Source organism: Vipera ursinii (assembly GCF_947247035.1).
Source record: "Vipera ursinii genome assembly, chromosome: 13".
Classification (NCBI taxonomy): Eukaryota; Metazoa; Chordata; class Lepidosauria; order Squamata; family Viperidae; genus Vipera; species Vipera ursinii.
The window spans coordinates 1808811-1824498 of NC_139526.1; the positions used below are offsets into that span (position 1 = coordinate 1808811).

General features: G+C 46.6%; 2 protein-coding genes across 5 annotated transcripts in view; one reads left to right on the plus strand and one right to left on the minus strand.

Moving 5' to 3' along the window:
* Positions 1 to 362: 362 nt before the first annotated feature.
* On the plus strand, positions 363 to 7960 carry LOC310646161 (testis-expressed protein 47-like; the record flags this gene model as incomplete). Its single annotated transcript, XM_083372421.1, has 7 exons — positions 363 to 434; positions 877 to 946; positions 2008 to 2111; positions 2385 to 2449; positions 3777 to 3972; positions 5622 to 5781; positions 7923 to 7960. 7 exons carry the CDS (start codon positions 363 to 365, stop codon positions 7958 to 7960), a joined length of 705 nt encoding a protein of 234 aa, XP_083228547.1.
* A 72-nt stretch (positions 7961 to 8032) lies between these two features.
* The window catches only part of ARHGAP17 (Rho GTPase activating protein 17), a 79035-nt gene continuing 71379 nt past the window's right edge, over positions 8033 to 15688 (minus strand). For 2 of the 4 annotated variants that reach the window (XM_083373124.1, XM_083373121.1), the window contains 3 exons: positions 14885 to 15033; positions 13811 to 14407; positions 8035 to 9275 (listed from right to left, as the gene is read on the minus strand). In XM_083373124.1, coding sequence (XP_083229250.1) covers positions 9130 to 9275; positions 13811 to 14407; positions 14885 to 15033 — 892 coding nt within the window. In that variant the 3' untranslated portion in view covers positions 8035 to 9129. Of the gene's footprint in view, positions 9276 to 12659; positions 12703 to 13810; positions 14408 to 14884; positions 15034 to 15688 lie in introns of all 4 variants that reach the window. The other 2 variants (XM_083373122.1, XM_083373123.1) reach the window with 2 other exon arrangements.

Genomic DNA, 15688 nt, shown 5'->3' on the forward strand with positions numbered 1-15688 from the left:
ACTGGGCCCAGAACAGAGCCCTGGGGCACCCCACTGCACACTTCCCTCCATGTAGATGCAGTTTCATTGAGGATCACACGCTGAGTACGGCCTATCAGCCAGCTACAAATTTCGGGGCCTCTGGAACCCCTTTCTGACCAGAAGAGTTGCTCAGCCCTGGGCAAGGCTTCTTTGGGGCAGCTTCTCTCCCCAGGAGTCCACAGGCCAAGGCCCTCTGCAGCAGAAGGCCCCCCGGGGTGCTGGGCAATGGTCTCTTCCAACTGCCAATTCCAAAGAGGTGCTTAGAGGGCAACTGCCATGCCAGGCTGGCAGATTGGTTCCTTGAAGGTTCCAGAATAGTCTGCCACAGCAGGATGGCTGACATGGTGATGCCCTCAGTGGCCAGGAATACCCTCCTAAGCGCCCTGGAGGAGAGGCGGCGGCAGCAGATGAAGGTGTGGGGAGGCCAGAAGTTCTGAGGTGTGTGTGGGGTGTGTGTGAGTGCCTCTCTTCCCAGATGCTGAGGAATGCTGGGAGCTGAAGTCCACAAGTCTTAAAGTTGTCAAGTTTACAGACCCCTGCGTTAGAGCTGTAATGTTAGGCTAAAATCCAACTGCTTGGTGGTTCAGTGCGCTGAGGACGGAGGGTTGAATCTCCAGACTCTGCCTTCTAAGCTGGTTGTTTTCCCTTTAGAGCATCCAGCTTTGTTTCTAGAGTTTTGGTATGGTTTTTCTGTACCCTGTATTTTGATGGATTTTTGGGAAACGTACCAAAATATTTATAAAAATAAGTGATGGATTATTTCTGCAAAATTGCACTGTTGACAGAGCTTCAAATAGTGGGGAAAACTAAGCCCTGAACTGTTACCAAAATCTTCTGGTGCATTTATTCCCACAGAAATATCTGCTTCACCGGCTGATCTTTGTTGCGAGGCTGCAAGAAAATGCCAGTGAGGGTGAAATCACAGGTATTGCAGTTAGTCTCAACACGACCTTCAAAAGACTCAGCTTCCCTTGTTAAAGGCCACGAAGTCCCTGGATGCTCTTAGTGAGGGAAAGGTTCCAAGATCTTACTGAAATCTGTGCTTGCTCTTCCATAGCACTCTGAAGTTTCCTAGCTGGTCAGATTTCCCCAAATGGGAAGGGTTTCATGAGCCTTGTCTGTTTGGCTGAGGGGAGGTCTGCTTATCTCACTCTCACTCTCCCATCTCCATTGAAGATCCGTTTTTATCACTCCGAAGACAATGCTGGTAATAACCTTAATTTTGAATCCAGCCCTCTCAGGTAGACCAAACTAAGAAACAGATACCATGTAAACCTAAACCTACTTTTATCGGAACAACTGTAGTAACAGGGTCTGGCAAGTCTGAATGAACTTCCCTTCTTTATCTTCATGAGACTTGGAGGGGGTGGCTGCCTGATGCATTTTTGTAACCCCCATTTTGGCTGGGGCTCAAGCCTCATTTTGCCTTGCTAGTGGATCTTCCCTTTAACCTTCAAGGTCATCCTCTCTATTCACTACAGGTGGCTTCTAGTGCAGATTTATCACAGGGTTCAACAAAACACCAATATCTAATGTTTGCAAAGTCTATTTGTTCAAATGCAGAGGCCCTCCCGTTATTTATTTATTTGATTTATATACCGCCCTTCTCCCGAAGGACTCACTAATCACAGTGCCCAGAAGCCACAGCCAGTTCAGTAGCCCCTAGAAAAAAAGAAAGCTAAGCCAATTCATCACTGGCCTTTTGCATCACATGCCCAATTGTGAAATTGTTTTTTGAGACAGGTTAATCCATTAGTATGGTTGTTTATTTCCGAATCATCAAGCGTGACACTCTCTCCTCCATAGCCTGTAGGCAGATGGAGCAGGTCCTACGGACACCAGTGAGAAAGCTGGGAACAAGCCCCGTCCAGCAGGCATTAAGTTTAAGTTTAAGTTTGGATGCCTGCCCTTCCTCCCACCCCGTCTGTTTTTTGAGGGGATTCTGAGCTGATCTCTCTGTTGATCTTTCCTGTTTCCTTTTTGAAGATTATCACGAACAGCTTTTCCAGAAGATTTCACGATTCCATTTGGGGGAAGCAGCCTCAGGAGTCCTTCTCATCTATTCCCAGAGCATACTCCACATTCTGGAGGTAGGTCAAGTATTTAAGAGAAGATGAAAAATCCTTTAGTTGAATTGTGTTGGGATTTATAACAATGCCGACAAAACCTACATCCAACTTAAGCACCAATCCGTAAGCATCCATAGTGATAGTATTACAAGCACAATGTAGTTTGGCCACTTGCAGAATTAAGCAAACTCCCCACCAGAAGCTTCTGAAAACACCACTTCCAATACAGAGTAACAGAGTTGAGTGGAAACACCTTCAGACCCTCAGATCCTGATGCTCTTCCATTCCCCTCAGGCCTCCAGCGGCACCATCTACCACATCCTCATGGACCTGGCCCACTTTGAACATCAGGGAGCAGCGTAAGTCAAGCAAGTCCTCCAAGGAGGAAAGCTGTGGGGAGACAGAGGGGAGGCATCTCAGCCTTGAGGCAGAGGGACCTCCAAGAGATGCCAAGTCTATCTGCACAGTTGGGTTGGAAAGGGATCGTCTGAGGAATGGATGATGCTCTTGACTCAAAGATTGACCTAATGACCACGTATTTATATATTTTATCTGTGCTTTTCTTGTTAAAAAATCCCAAGGTGAAAAGTAATATTTAAAAATGCATTTATGGTTAAGTTAAAATGCAAGGTACAAACTGAGAAACAGAGCATTCCATAACCTCTTCTCCAGTACTCACAGATGGTTGATGGCTTTTAAACAGCTAAAAACAAAGCCAAAAAACTAAGAGAAGTGGCAGAAAGCAGAAGGCCCAGCAGCACCAATGGAAAGAAAAGCTTTCCATCCCTCCCCATAGTTGGGTGTGCAAATAAGATAGGGAAGAACCCCCCCGCCCTTCTAGCACTGAAGATGTTACCTAGTTTGGTAATGAAATGTCTGCAAGAAAACAACCAGAGAGCAGCAAAAACCCCATGATGGAGAAAATGTCACCTTATCTAAGGGATGGGGAAATCTATGGCCAGTCAAAGGTCACCAATTTACAATTCCTGAGCAACTTGAGTGTCTTGGATGGGCATTGGCATTTAGCATCAGATTCTTTATCCCTATTTTCAGAGACAGATAAAAGCACACCTAAGATGTTCAGCCAAGAGAGCAAGGTTATAGGCTCCAGAAGACCTGCGGTTGGATCAGGAGCAGGCTTGGTCTGATTCAGAGAGCAAGGATTTATAAGCAGATTTCAGAGAAAGATCTAGATTTCTACCTTGATCTGGATGGCTAACATGACAACTTACTGAAGCCAACAACATCCCGTTGGAATAAAAACATCCTGCATCAAATCTGTAAGAGACGGGTTTGGGTCATCACTGGAAGGATCCCGCCCCAAGGAACTGGTTTTTAGCCTCTCTGAAAAACTTCTATTTTCATACTGCCTTTCCCCAACTGCTGAGTAGTTTCTTGTGGATTATTTCCACTTAGTTTTTATCCTGTTTTTAACCTTGTTTTCATAATTATTGTAAACCACCTCAGGAGTTTTAGAACAGGAAGCGCTATATAAATACTTGGAAGGAAGGGAGGCAACCTCTCACGTCCATGGGCAATGTAGCCAGTGTCCCTGATGTGACCACCTCATTGGTAGGTAGCTACAAGCCTTAAATATTTTGATTTTGACAGAACACGGATGCAAGAGTGTGCATAATGTGTGTGCAAAGACCTATGGGTTTAATACATTTTCTCTCTCCCTTTTAGGGCTTTATTGCGAGATATTAAGATAGTGGTAATGTCTCATAACATCCCCACCAGACTTTTCTCACAGTGGAGTGCCACCAAAGTGGAAGTGCCTGTAACTTTGGAAGATGTTACCCAGAGCCAGACCACAGAAGAAGTTATTACTGAGTGTCTTACACTCATTCTCAAGCTGGGAGTGTATCTTGCAACACTCAAGGTGAGAGTAGATCCCTTCAGCTGTTCTCTCTCTGGCATCAGGTTGATTTCTCCAGGACCAGCACTGTTGATCCAAAATAGACTTGGCTGTACATAACAATAATTCATTTCAACAGTAGATTTCCTTCCTTTGGGACTAAGTTGGTAGAAATGTACAGTAAATTTCTGTGGCCAGGAGGTCTCTCCAGCTTTTTGCCCAAGACTCTGAGATGTCCTCAGCACAAGAAGTACACCAAATTCTGATAGATCAAGAAATCTGGCATTTCACTTGCTTACATCTCTCTGCTTTGGTCAAGAGACTACAATACTGAATGTCTCTTCTATTCCTTCAGAAGCCAGTTCCTTCCTACTGCTTTGGCTATAGGCTTGCACTGTAACAGGTTTTGACATATTCTAAGTTAACAATGCCAGCGTGTAGGGAAGAACTTGGGGAGATATATATAATATATTGCCAAGGGCATGATGGAGACTGTTTTCTAGTTTCTTACTTGCAATAGTTCTTTGAGCTTCTGATGCATTAATGTGGTTTATATGAACATAGGTAAAGGTTCCCCCGCACATGCGTGCTAGGCGTTTCCGACTCTAGGGGCCGGTGCTCATCTCCGTTTCAAAGCCGAAGAGCCAGCGCTTGTCCGAAGAAGTCTCCGTGGTCATGTGGCCGGCATGACTAGACGCCAAAGGCGCACGGAACGCCGTTACCTTCCCACCGTAGTGGTCCCTATTTTTCTACTTGCATTTTTTACGTGCTTTCGAACTGCTAGGTTGGCAGAAGCTGGGACGAGTAACAGGCACTCACTCTGCTACGCGGCACTCGGGATTCGACCCGCCAAACTGCCGACCTTCTGATCGACAAGCTCAGCGTTCTAACCCACTGAGCCACCGCGTCCCTCTCTGTTCTTAAAGGTAGATATATATAACCTCAGATGAACAACATATGACAAAATACTTTGAAGACAAGGGACGCGGTGGCTCAGTGGGTTAGGACGCTGAGCTTGTCGATCAGGTCGGCAGTTTGGCGGGTTGAATCCCGAGTGCCGCGTAGCAGAGTGAGCGCCTGTTACTCGTCCCAGCTTCTGCCAACCTAGCAGTTCGAAAGCACGTAAAAAATGTAAGTAGAAAAATAGGGACCAATACGGTGGGAAGGTAACAGTGTTCCGTGCGCCTTTGGCGTCTAGTCATGCCAGCCACATGAGCACGGAGACGTCCTCAGACAAGCGCTGGCTCTTCGGCTTTGAAATGGAGATGAGCACCGGCCCCTAGTCAGAAACAACTAGCACGCATGTGTGGGGGAACCTTTACCTTTTAAAGTTTAATAAAAAACAATAGTTGCCCTTCTTGAAAGAGCCAGTATCCTGGCATGGAGATACAGAATCTTGAGTTCTCTGGTGTTTTGTTTACTGGCAAGTTTATTTTAAAAAATAGATTCCCAGAAAATATATTGATGCTACCTCAGTTTAAGTCAATTCTGCGCAATCCATATTGGGAGCTTCCTTTCTGCTCCCAGTCCCATTCTTCAATCTGGAAGTTTATTTTAGGCCAAGCTTTGAAAAGTCAGTTGTTTGAGCAGCATTGGTTGAAGTCAATGTATGCACTAATTCCAGAATAAATGCCATGGGATTAAATCCGCTGTGCTTGCTTCCTCCTCTCAAGGTGGGCAACAAAAGCCTGGGCGAGTGTCTCCACACTGCTGTGCCAGAGCTGCTGATCCCAGCGGAAACAATCCAGTATTTGTGCAGGAGCCAAGAATGTTTGAGCCCGACAGAATTTCTGAAGATGTACAACAATCCTTTGCAACCACAAATGGATTCAGGTACCTTTTTTGCCCAGAGGAGAACTCCCTCCCTCCTGGAGCCGCCCAAAGGGGACCAGACAATCCGTAGCCCAAAAGGAAAGTCTCTGCCAGCCTCCAAGACAGCCCCTGGTTGATGGGAACCTTCCACAGGGCTCACCAGGGACCAAATAAGTCACCATTTTGCTAGGAAGATGTAAGTTCTACTTGGAACTGAAGACGGTTGTAAACAGACCGTAGACAGACCCTTTGCCGCTTTAGTGCAAGGGTCTCCAAAGTAGGCAACTTTAAGTTTCATGGACTTCAACTCCCAGAATTCCTTAGCCTGCCATTAAGAAAACCCATTCTGGCTGAGGAATTCTGGGAGATGAAGCCCACAAGCCTTAAAGTTGCCTATTTTACAGACCTCTGCTGCTAAGCTTGTAAGCCGCCCTGAGTCTTCGGAGAAGGGCGGGATATAAATGGAATTAAAATAAAAAAAAAAAAATAAGTGCAATTAGATGATCTTGGAAATATATTCAAGTTATCCTTCCATCCCCACCCTATCTAGTTTTTAACACCCCAATGCCTTTCGGTTAAAAGGAGGCGGGTGGAGAAAAAGCCTCCAAGGAAAATGCTTCATGCAAAGATCGTGGTGTATTGAAACTGTCAGCAAAAGCACACAGTTAGCCCTCAAGGTACCACAGGGTGCTTAAGGAAGAAAATTAGAAGAGAAGCCCTCAAATTACATATGACCATTTCAAACTATGATGGCTGCAGTGGCCCTGTGGTCATTCACCCTTATGACCCACTGCAGGGTCGCTGCAGCATCTCCCCCGTTTGGGCCTGCTCCACACATGCCAATCACGCCCCACACTTTCCTTCCTTGTGTTGGGGAAGGACAGGACAAAATGGTGACCACTTCTGGAATTGTTCCCTCACAACCAACTACAGGGATGCTGCAAGGCCTCTTTCTGCCATCCCATCCCACCAGGACCCCACAGTGCTTGGGTCTGCTCCCCACACTCACCTCTGGCCCTCATGCTGTAGAAGGAGGGGAGACCATGACGTCCCTGGGCCATGCAGCGGTGACTCAAGCATGGCAGCCATCTTGTGCTGCCTGCTTGTGGGCAGGGACAAAATGGCAGCTGCCAGAAAAACTGATTCCTTTGCTGCCTTAATGTCCCCACAGTGATGCAGAGGCCTTTGAACGATCATTGTGCAGACCTTGTAGAGGCAGCGAAATGAAGCAATCTGTCCCTGGCTGCCATTTTGTGGATGGAACAAAATGGTGGCCACTTCCAGATCTCCACTATGCAGCTTAACAGCTGTCATCACATGCAAAACAGACAGGCTCCATCAGTCATATCTTGAGGACGACCTGTAATTAAGAATGCCGATAACCAAACCTTTAGCCCAACTGTGTTGAAAAAAGCTTTGTGCGTCATACTGGTAGTCCTCGCCTTAGGACTAGTCACTGAGCTATCTCCCAAAAGATCCTTATGACCTGGTTCCAAAGTTCTGACAGCCAGCCGCCCTCCCCGTCACATGGCCAAATTTTGGGCACTTAGCAACCAACTTGCATTTATGGCCATCTGCAATGTCCTGCAGTTACATGACTGCAATTTATCTTTTTGATGAACAGGGCTTTACTTCTGGTTTTTGGCAAAAATGCCCTATAGGAAACAATGAGTTTATGTAATAGTTGCCACAAAAAAGGTCATAAAATCAGGTCAGTCACATGATGACGCACTTTACAACCATCATAATTTACGACTGTGAAAGGCAGGTTCATGGGGATTATGGGAAAACAAAATTTGTGTGAACTTGCATCTAAATGGTGGGGGAGGCTTGGGCAGGGGTTGGGAAGGTTTGAGAAGCTCCACTTTCAGCCTCCTGCCCTCCTAGTCATACTCGGCACACTCCTACATAGTCCGCACACACACACACGTGTACACACACACACACACTCACACACACACACACACTCCACTTTAGCCAACCCTGAGACACAAAGGCAACATGTATGCACACTCTGATTAATCCCTGGGGACAGACTGCACATTGTACACACACAATGTGGGTGCACTGAAGAAAATACAGATGCTCTTCTGGTTACTGCTGGTAAAAGGGTTGGGAAAATGATGTTTCTTTTTTCTTCCACTTCCCTTTCCTGTCCCCAGAAACAGTATGGCCTACTCCTACTCATATGTCTACATGAGATCTTATGGACAAGCGGGTCCAAAGGCCTGGATCAAGTTGGCCTGAGAACTTTAATCTCCATCTCTTCACCCATGCAGAGGGAAAACAAAGCAAGCAATAAAGTTGACAGGAAGACTTGAGAGTGGTCTGCTGGTGTTCTTTCAAACCAGGGCTGAGGGATCAGGGACTCTGCAGAAGCTGTTGTACATCTCATTCTTTGGGTCCTGACCCCATGAGACTAACAGTAGTTAAGGAGGGGAAAATGCTTCTCAGCGGTCTATACATCCTAGCATCTTCCAGGTTCTTGCCAAACTAACCCCTTTTTCTTTCTGGGGTGACTCCCAAGCAATTTATTTCACTTGTGAATTAGGGGGAAAATACAGCTCTTTGGGTAGGAAAATTACAATAAATCAGTTTCATAGTGACAAAAATTAGAATAATTTTACTCAGCAGATGAACCCAACAAGATATCCAAAATAACTTTCAAAGTTCAACTCATTTATAGCAATACATATTTTCCAAAGTTCAGCTTGACAGCAGCTGCCTATGGAAGTTACAGAAACCAGAGCAGAAGGGTTAATACAAATATCTATGAAAAATAAAGGGGAAAGAATCATATTTTAAAAAAGAATAGCACTGAAATGGTTAGAGAGACAGTACATTTCCTTCTACAGTGTCAAGTCCATCAAGGCACAAGAATACATCCACCGTTTAGAAAAGTGACCGATAACCAGCAGTCATCTTCTGCACCTGTAGCAATTTTTTGGTTCATACTTTTAACGAAGTCTGCAGCATATCAGAGATAGCATGTCTCTTGCACGCCTCTGTTTGATACGGACAAAGAAGAAGAGCTCAACAGAGGTCTTGAAAGGGTTATGATTTCCATTACACATGCATTGCTTTGGATTCTTCTTGGAACTTTCTAGCAAGGGCCGTCTCGATTAACAGCAGCAGTCAAGCTTCTCATACAAGGTTTAGCAACAGCCAGAACATCCAATGTTAGCTTAGGCAGCTTTGTCAGGATACAGGTCATTAAACTCTTTTAAAGATCATGTGTCTTCTCAGAAGACACAAGGCAGGTAGTGGTACCATTCCTTCTTTGTTTTAAAGCTCCTCACTGTGAATCCTGGACTGGTTAGGTTTTCATTGGGATAGAAAAGGCTGCTTTGGAGTGATTCTTTATTCTTTTTACAAAGCAGTGCTTTCAGTATCATGATCGAGATCAAGCACAAGGTGGTTGTGTGAATTCTGATTCGGCGAAGTCACCAATTCTGTGGTGGGAGGTTCCACGCCATGGATGCCCCGTGATTGCTCTTGAACCTCAGAACTGGTATCTGTGCAGAAAAGACATCAAACACAGCGCAAATGCTGAAAGATAAACTCAGGCCTGGCTGCTGATCCACAAGACTCTCCCTCTGCTGCCAACATTATGCTAAAATGTCTGAATTCAAAGGAGAGCAGGAATTACAATTCAGAATCTAATTCCAGAATCCCCTAACTTACTTTAATCAAGTTTATCATGCGAGCCATAATGGCTAGTAACTTTGTTGTGGAAGGAGCCTGACCTCCTCAGAGTGACAGGATATGCCTTCATCTTAAAATTTCAAATTTAGCAGCATAGCTCCTGAAAAACAGAGAGCTTTATTCTCAGGCAGCCAACATTTCTTCATGTCATACGGGAAAGTGGTTTGCCACAAATTGAAAGTCCAACTGTCAGGACCCAGCTAGTATCAACTTAGATAATTCTGGAAAAGCACAAACTGCTTTAGTAGGAGAAGCATAATTTGAAGAAACAGGTCAATGAAAACAGAATTTGGTTCATTGGTCTCAATTTGACACATTCTGGTCAAGCTGGTTGGGCCTGGGGCTTTAGTGGATCTGCAAAGAGTAGAACTCTACAGGACCTGGAAGTGGGCAGAAATCCTATTAACACAATTACGTTGCTACCTAGCTCTCTTCCCCATTTCAAAATCCATGAAACATGAGCACACATGAGCTAGGCTCTTTCTACACTGGCAACCACCTTGTTCTCCCGCCTCCCTCAATGAAAAGGTGAAGAGACATCTGACATGCAAACGGGACTTCATTTCCACAGATGTGCAGCCCTGGTGTGATGGGTCAAAGGTAACCTTTGCCTTTCAATGCAGAATGACTGCAAGATGGAGCTGTACTTGCTCTTGTACAGTGAGGGAAAAAGTTATCTGATCCCCTGCTGATTTTGTATGTTTGCCCACTGACAAAGAAATGATCGGTCTATAATTTTAATGGTAGATTTATTTTAACAGTAAGAGATAGAACAACAACAAAAAATCCAGAAAAACACATTTCAAAAAAAGTTATAAATTGATTTGGATTTTAATGAGTGGAATAAGTATTTGACCCCTTCACAAAACATGACTTAGTACTTGGTGGCAATCACAGAGGTCAGACTTTTCCTGTAGTTGGCCACCAAGTTTGCACACATCTCAGTAGGGTTTTGTCCCACTCCTCTTTGCAGATCCTCTCCAAGTCATTAAGGTTTCGAGGCTGACGTTTGGCAGCTCGAACCTTCAGCTCCCTCCACAGATTTTCTATGTGATTAAGGTCTGGAAACTGGCTAGGCCACTCCAGGACCTTAATGTGCTTCTTCTTGAGCCACTCCTTTGTTGCCTTGGTCGTGGGTTTTGGGTCATTGTCATGCTGGAATACCCATCCACGACCCATTTTCAATGCCCTGGCTGAGAGGAGGAGGTTCTCACCCAAGATTTGATGCTACATGGCCCCGTCCATCGTCCCTTTGATGCGGTGAAGTTGTCCTGTCCCCCTAGCAGAAAAACACCCCCAAAGCATAATGTTTCCACTTCCATGTTTGACAGTGGGGATGGTGTTCTTGGGGTCACAGGCAACATTCCTCCTCCTCCTCCAAATATGGCGAGTTGAGTTGATGCCAAAGAGCTGAATTTTGGTCTTATCTGACCACAACATTTTCACTCAGTTGTCTTCTGAATTATTCAGATGTTCATTGGCAAACTTCAGAGGGGCCTGTATGTGTACTTTCTTGAGCAGGGGGACCTTGTGGGTGCTGCAGGATTTCAGTCCTTCACAGCGTAGTGTGTTACCAATTGTATTCTTGGTGACTATGGTCCCAGCCGCCTTGAGATCATTGACAAGATCCTCCCGTGTAGTTCTCGGCTGATTCCTCACCGTTCTCATGATCATTGAAACTCCACGAGGTGAGATCTTGCATGGAGCCCCAGACCAAGGGAGACTGACAGTTATTTTGTGTTTCTTCCATTTGCGAATAATCGCACCAACTATTGTCACCTTCTCACCAAGCTGCTTGACAATAGTCTTGTAGCCCATTCCCGCCTTGTGTAGGTCTACAATCTTGTCCCTCACATCCTTGGACACCTCTTTGGTCTTGGCCATAGTGGCGGGGTTGGAATCTGATTGATTGATTGCTTCTGTGGACAGGTGTCTTTTGTACAGGTAACCTAATCTCAGTTTGTTATCTGTATAAAAGACACCTGGGAACCAGAAATCTTGCTCATTGATAGAGGATCAAATACTTATTTCACTCATTAAAATGCAAATCAATTTATAACTTTTTTGAAATGCATTATTCTGGATTTTTTGTTGTTATTCTGCCTCTCCCTGTTAAAATAAACCTACCATTAAAATTATAGACTGATCATTTCTTTGTCAGTGGGCAAATGTACAAAATCAGCAGGGAATCAAATAACTTTCCCCCTCACTGTAAATTTCCTCACCAGCAGAGATGCAATTCTAGTTAGGGCTTTCCGTACTAAGTTCTGCTCCTTTTCAGACAATCACATGGGCAAAGCTTGGATGGGCACCGGACTTGGCTCTAATGACAGAGCTTTAATGACCTCAAACTTCCATGGAGTTGGCCGAGGGTTGCTGCTAGAGCATGACACGGCATGAGGCAGAGCAGGGGATCGACTGGATTGTCTGCTTTTAGCCTCTGTGGGTACGGTGGAATGTTGTCTGGATTCCCAGGAGGGAGAGGCTGCAGACCAGAGGACCAAGAGAAAGGGACTATGTTTAGATAGTCTGGTTGGGAGGAAGAGGGTCAAGGCCGTTCCTCCCTAGATGTTCTCGAGTAGATCTTACATGATGCAAGTAGTTGCTTTAGTTTGGCAAGATTTGTGTTTTATTAAGAATACATAATTCTTAATGCAGAGCTTCCAATCCTTTCTTTCAGAGTCTTCTTACCCTGCATATTTAAGTCCTGTGCAGCAGTGGAGGTACCTTGTTCACACAATAAGGGAACAGCAACCAGTGCCAGAACTGGCATGGGCCTACAAGGTTGCACTTAGCTCTCTGTGGAGAGAACTCATTCGCCATCAGAAGGGTGGAAGGAAGAACAGTTTACGTGTACATCTCTGTGTGCACCTTTTACTTCTAACTGGACATGCTACGAAGGTCTGAAGATTTTGAAAAGCAGAAATTCATTCCAATGTCTGCTGATGAAAGGTTGACAAAGATGGACCGGGGAGGGGCAGTAGACTAGAATACATCCAGGGAATGCATTAATACAGAGATCAACATTACAAACAATGGACAAGAAAAGCATCACTCCTTTCACATGCAGGATTAGTCCAGGTGCAAGCAAGCCAGGTTACGGTGGCCAGTTAGTAAGAAACAAAAGCGGCATCCATGATTATGCAACATTTGCAACATTTCCGGCCAATCGGAAGGCCTCAATTTCCTCTTACCATTTCCAATTTCAGTTCCTATTGAATAAGGCAGCTCAAACATCTAGATTATTTAATAAAATTCTCAATTAGAATATTATTTGTAGATATATTACAACCTAAAGGATTCAAAGGATTATTTTGGCAGCTGAAACTTGTTTTCTTCCAAATTCTGCAAGGGTTCTGTGGATCAATATGTTAGAGCCTGCTAAAATTAAGAGATGGGCATGCGCTATTTCATTCTGCCAGAAGTCAAGACTTTGTCCTAATATGCTGCTTAAAAGTAATGTTAAGCATTATTAAAAAGCGCCCAATCCAGATTAAGAAATAAAAAGAGCTTGTAAAGATCGATGCAATCTGCAATAAATGAATCACATTTGCATTGCACCAACAGGGAAATTACTTTATTAGCTAGCAAGGGAGGGGCCTTAGACCAAAGAATAAATCGCTACTCCCCCTGTCTGCCACCCACAATCTGAGTATAATAAAATTCAGCCAGTCTTCCCATGATCTAACGAACAGCACTGAAATTTTCTCAATGTTTCTGAACCAGCACCCTTCCTGGGGCAGCAAGGAAGGAACCACGGAGAATAAAGGATAAAACCTGACTTTACTGATCTGGGTGTAACACTATAATAACGCAGGGAGCAAACCTGACATCTTGGAATGTTCTTCAGTGTGGAGGAAAATAATTTTGATAGCAGAGGAAAATCAGAGGGAAGACTGACCGGCTACTGTTGGAGGGAAAGAACGGGGACTAGCAAAGGATGGTATGCAAAAGCCCAAAACACAAAATTGGGACTGCTGAGGTCTGACCGTTGAGGATGCTTTTGTTCTTCAGTTGAAGGAAAGCAAAACTTGATGTGAACACTGAAGTGGGCTTGTGCATTTCCTATTCGCTCCAATGTCTCCACTACTCCTTCTCTGAAATGATGCGCTACGCTCCTATCTAGACGATCTGCGGCTATGAATCCAGTTAATCTGCCTTTATCATCTTTGCCAATCTCAAGGGACAGCAACCCTGAGATTCCAATGGAGGGCTGGCTGACAGCCGTAGCTGGCTTGCTTTTGGGGTGGGGGGCCCTTCCTTTGGCCGTCCCCGCTGGGGTAGAGCATTCCTGCATCGAAGCCTGGGCTCAAAGACATGCCTGTGGAGCTGAGAGGGTTCTTACCGGTCACGATGTGCGACGCTGTTGCGGGGGGACCCAGCAGAGAGCCGTTTGCAGACAGGTGGGGAGCAGGAGGGTGAGGCGGAGGGGGCACTGTGGGACGGTTGCGAGGTCTGGGCACTGGCCGGGGCCTCGGCAGCGTGCCAGATGGAGGAGGTGACTGGGCCGGTGGAATGTCCTGGTTCGAAGGCTGGGCGGCTGAGCAGGCGGTGCTGTGCTTCTCCAGGGGGGGCGTGTCAGGCGGTGTGGGGGTTTCCGGGGGGGTGGGTGAGGGCTGCTCTGACCCTCCCTCCGGGCCAGGCGGGGAGAGTCCAAAACTGCCAGCCTTGGTCTGGGGAGGGGGTGTTATGGACTGCGTGGGGGGCTGAGGGGGTGGGTGGTTGGGAGCCTGTATCAGGGAAAGGCTGCTCGAGTATCGCCGGGGGGCGGAAATATGGGGCGGGGTAGCAGAAGGCTGAGCACCTCCTTGGTTGGGTTGCTGGCTGGGAGGAGAAGGGCTCCTTGTGGGGGGCTTGGGGGCTGGAGTGGCACTCGGGATCCCAGGCTGCCCCGGAGGTGGGTTTGCTGGCTTTGGAGGGGCCGGTGCAGGTTTTTTGACGGCTGAAAGAGAGAGCAAAAGGAAAAGACACGGCTGAGACTGTGGACGAGCACAAAGCTTCCAATTACTTCATGGGCTGCCGTAAGTGCCTGGCACCCCGACTGAAAAAGACTGAGCTTCTCGGGGGACCCTGAAATTGGACGGAGGTTGTTTTACCGCGGAAGACCCAGCCTGGCCAGCCTCTTTCCAGGGCTGCTTCATTTCCCCTCCAAATTCAACTGTCTGATTTGGGAGCAAGTTCTGCCTTCTCTTGGTGTGAAATAACCAAAGGGGCCAATGGCATGCAAAACCTGCTCTCTGGCCCTCCTGCAAGGTGACCAGAACTGAAAAAGAAAGGCCAGCGTAGAAATCCCTCCTTCCCCTGCTCACCCAAAAGGGGCAAACTCTGACCGAAAAGTTGATCTTCAGGAAAGATCTGGGAGCTTTAGATTGACTCCCACCCCCACCCCCCCACCCCCACCAGGCTCCAAAGGACAAACCTCGCCTGAGGGCGTGTGGGCTGGGCCCGGCGGTGCTCTGGGGCTGCCCAGCCAAGTGCTGGCTGGCGCTGCTGAGAGGCTGAGCAGGTCCACCGTTTCTGGGGGGTGGCGGTGTGGTTGAGGGCACCGAGTCCTTCGGCTTGGAAGAGCTGCAAGGAGAGAAAGACGGCGTCAAAGGCGGCTGCCGGTGCCAGAAGCTGCTTCTCTCTACGGCTCATTGTGTGACGTGGGGCCCTTTCTGCATTAAACAGGTGCAAGGTGCAGGCAGACCCCCCCTTGTCACTAGTCCATTGGTGGCCTGCCTGACCCAGCTGTCTGGGGGTCCATAGAATCCCCACAGCTTAGGGAAAAAACGTGCTTAAAGCAGCAGAGCAGCAAGGTTAGCAATACCAACCGCAAGGCCCACAGAGTTAGGAGGGGGTTCTTAAAGATGTAAGAGCGTCGTCCCTCTAGTTTCTCTGAGACGTACCGTGTAGGTTCTGGGCCAAAGACCGCAGTTCTCCAGAAACCCAAATGAGCATCTCTTCAGCTACTCACCAGTCCTTGAATCTCACTCAGGTCCCTTGAACTAGTTTTAGCAAGCAACATTTCTTGCTTTGCCCATTCCTACAACCTGGGTTTTGCTCAGACACAAATATTTTGGGGAGCTTGTTCAGAATAGCCAGGCCTCCCTAAGCAGCTGCTTCTGTATCTTCTCCCCAAAGGTACGCAAATAGGCTGCCCACAAGGACCCAGAGTCACACTGGTGGAAGGCCTCGGGGGAGCAGATCTCTCTTTCTCCAGTGCAGAAAATCAGCTTCCTCA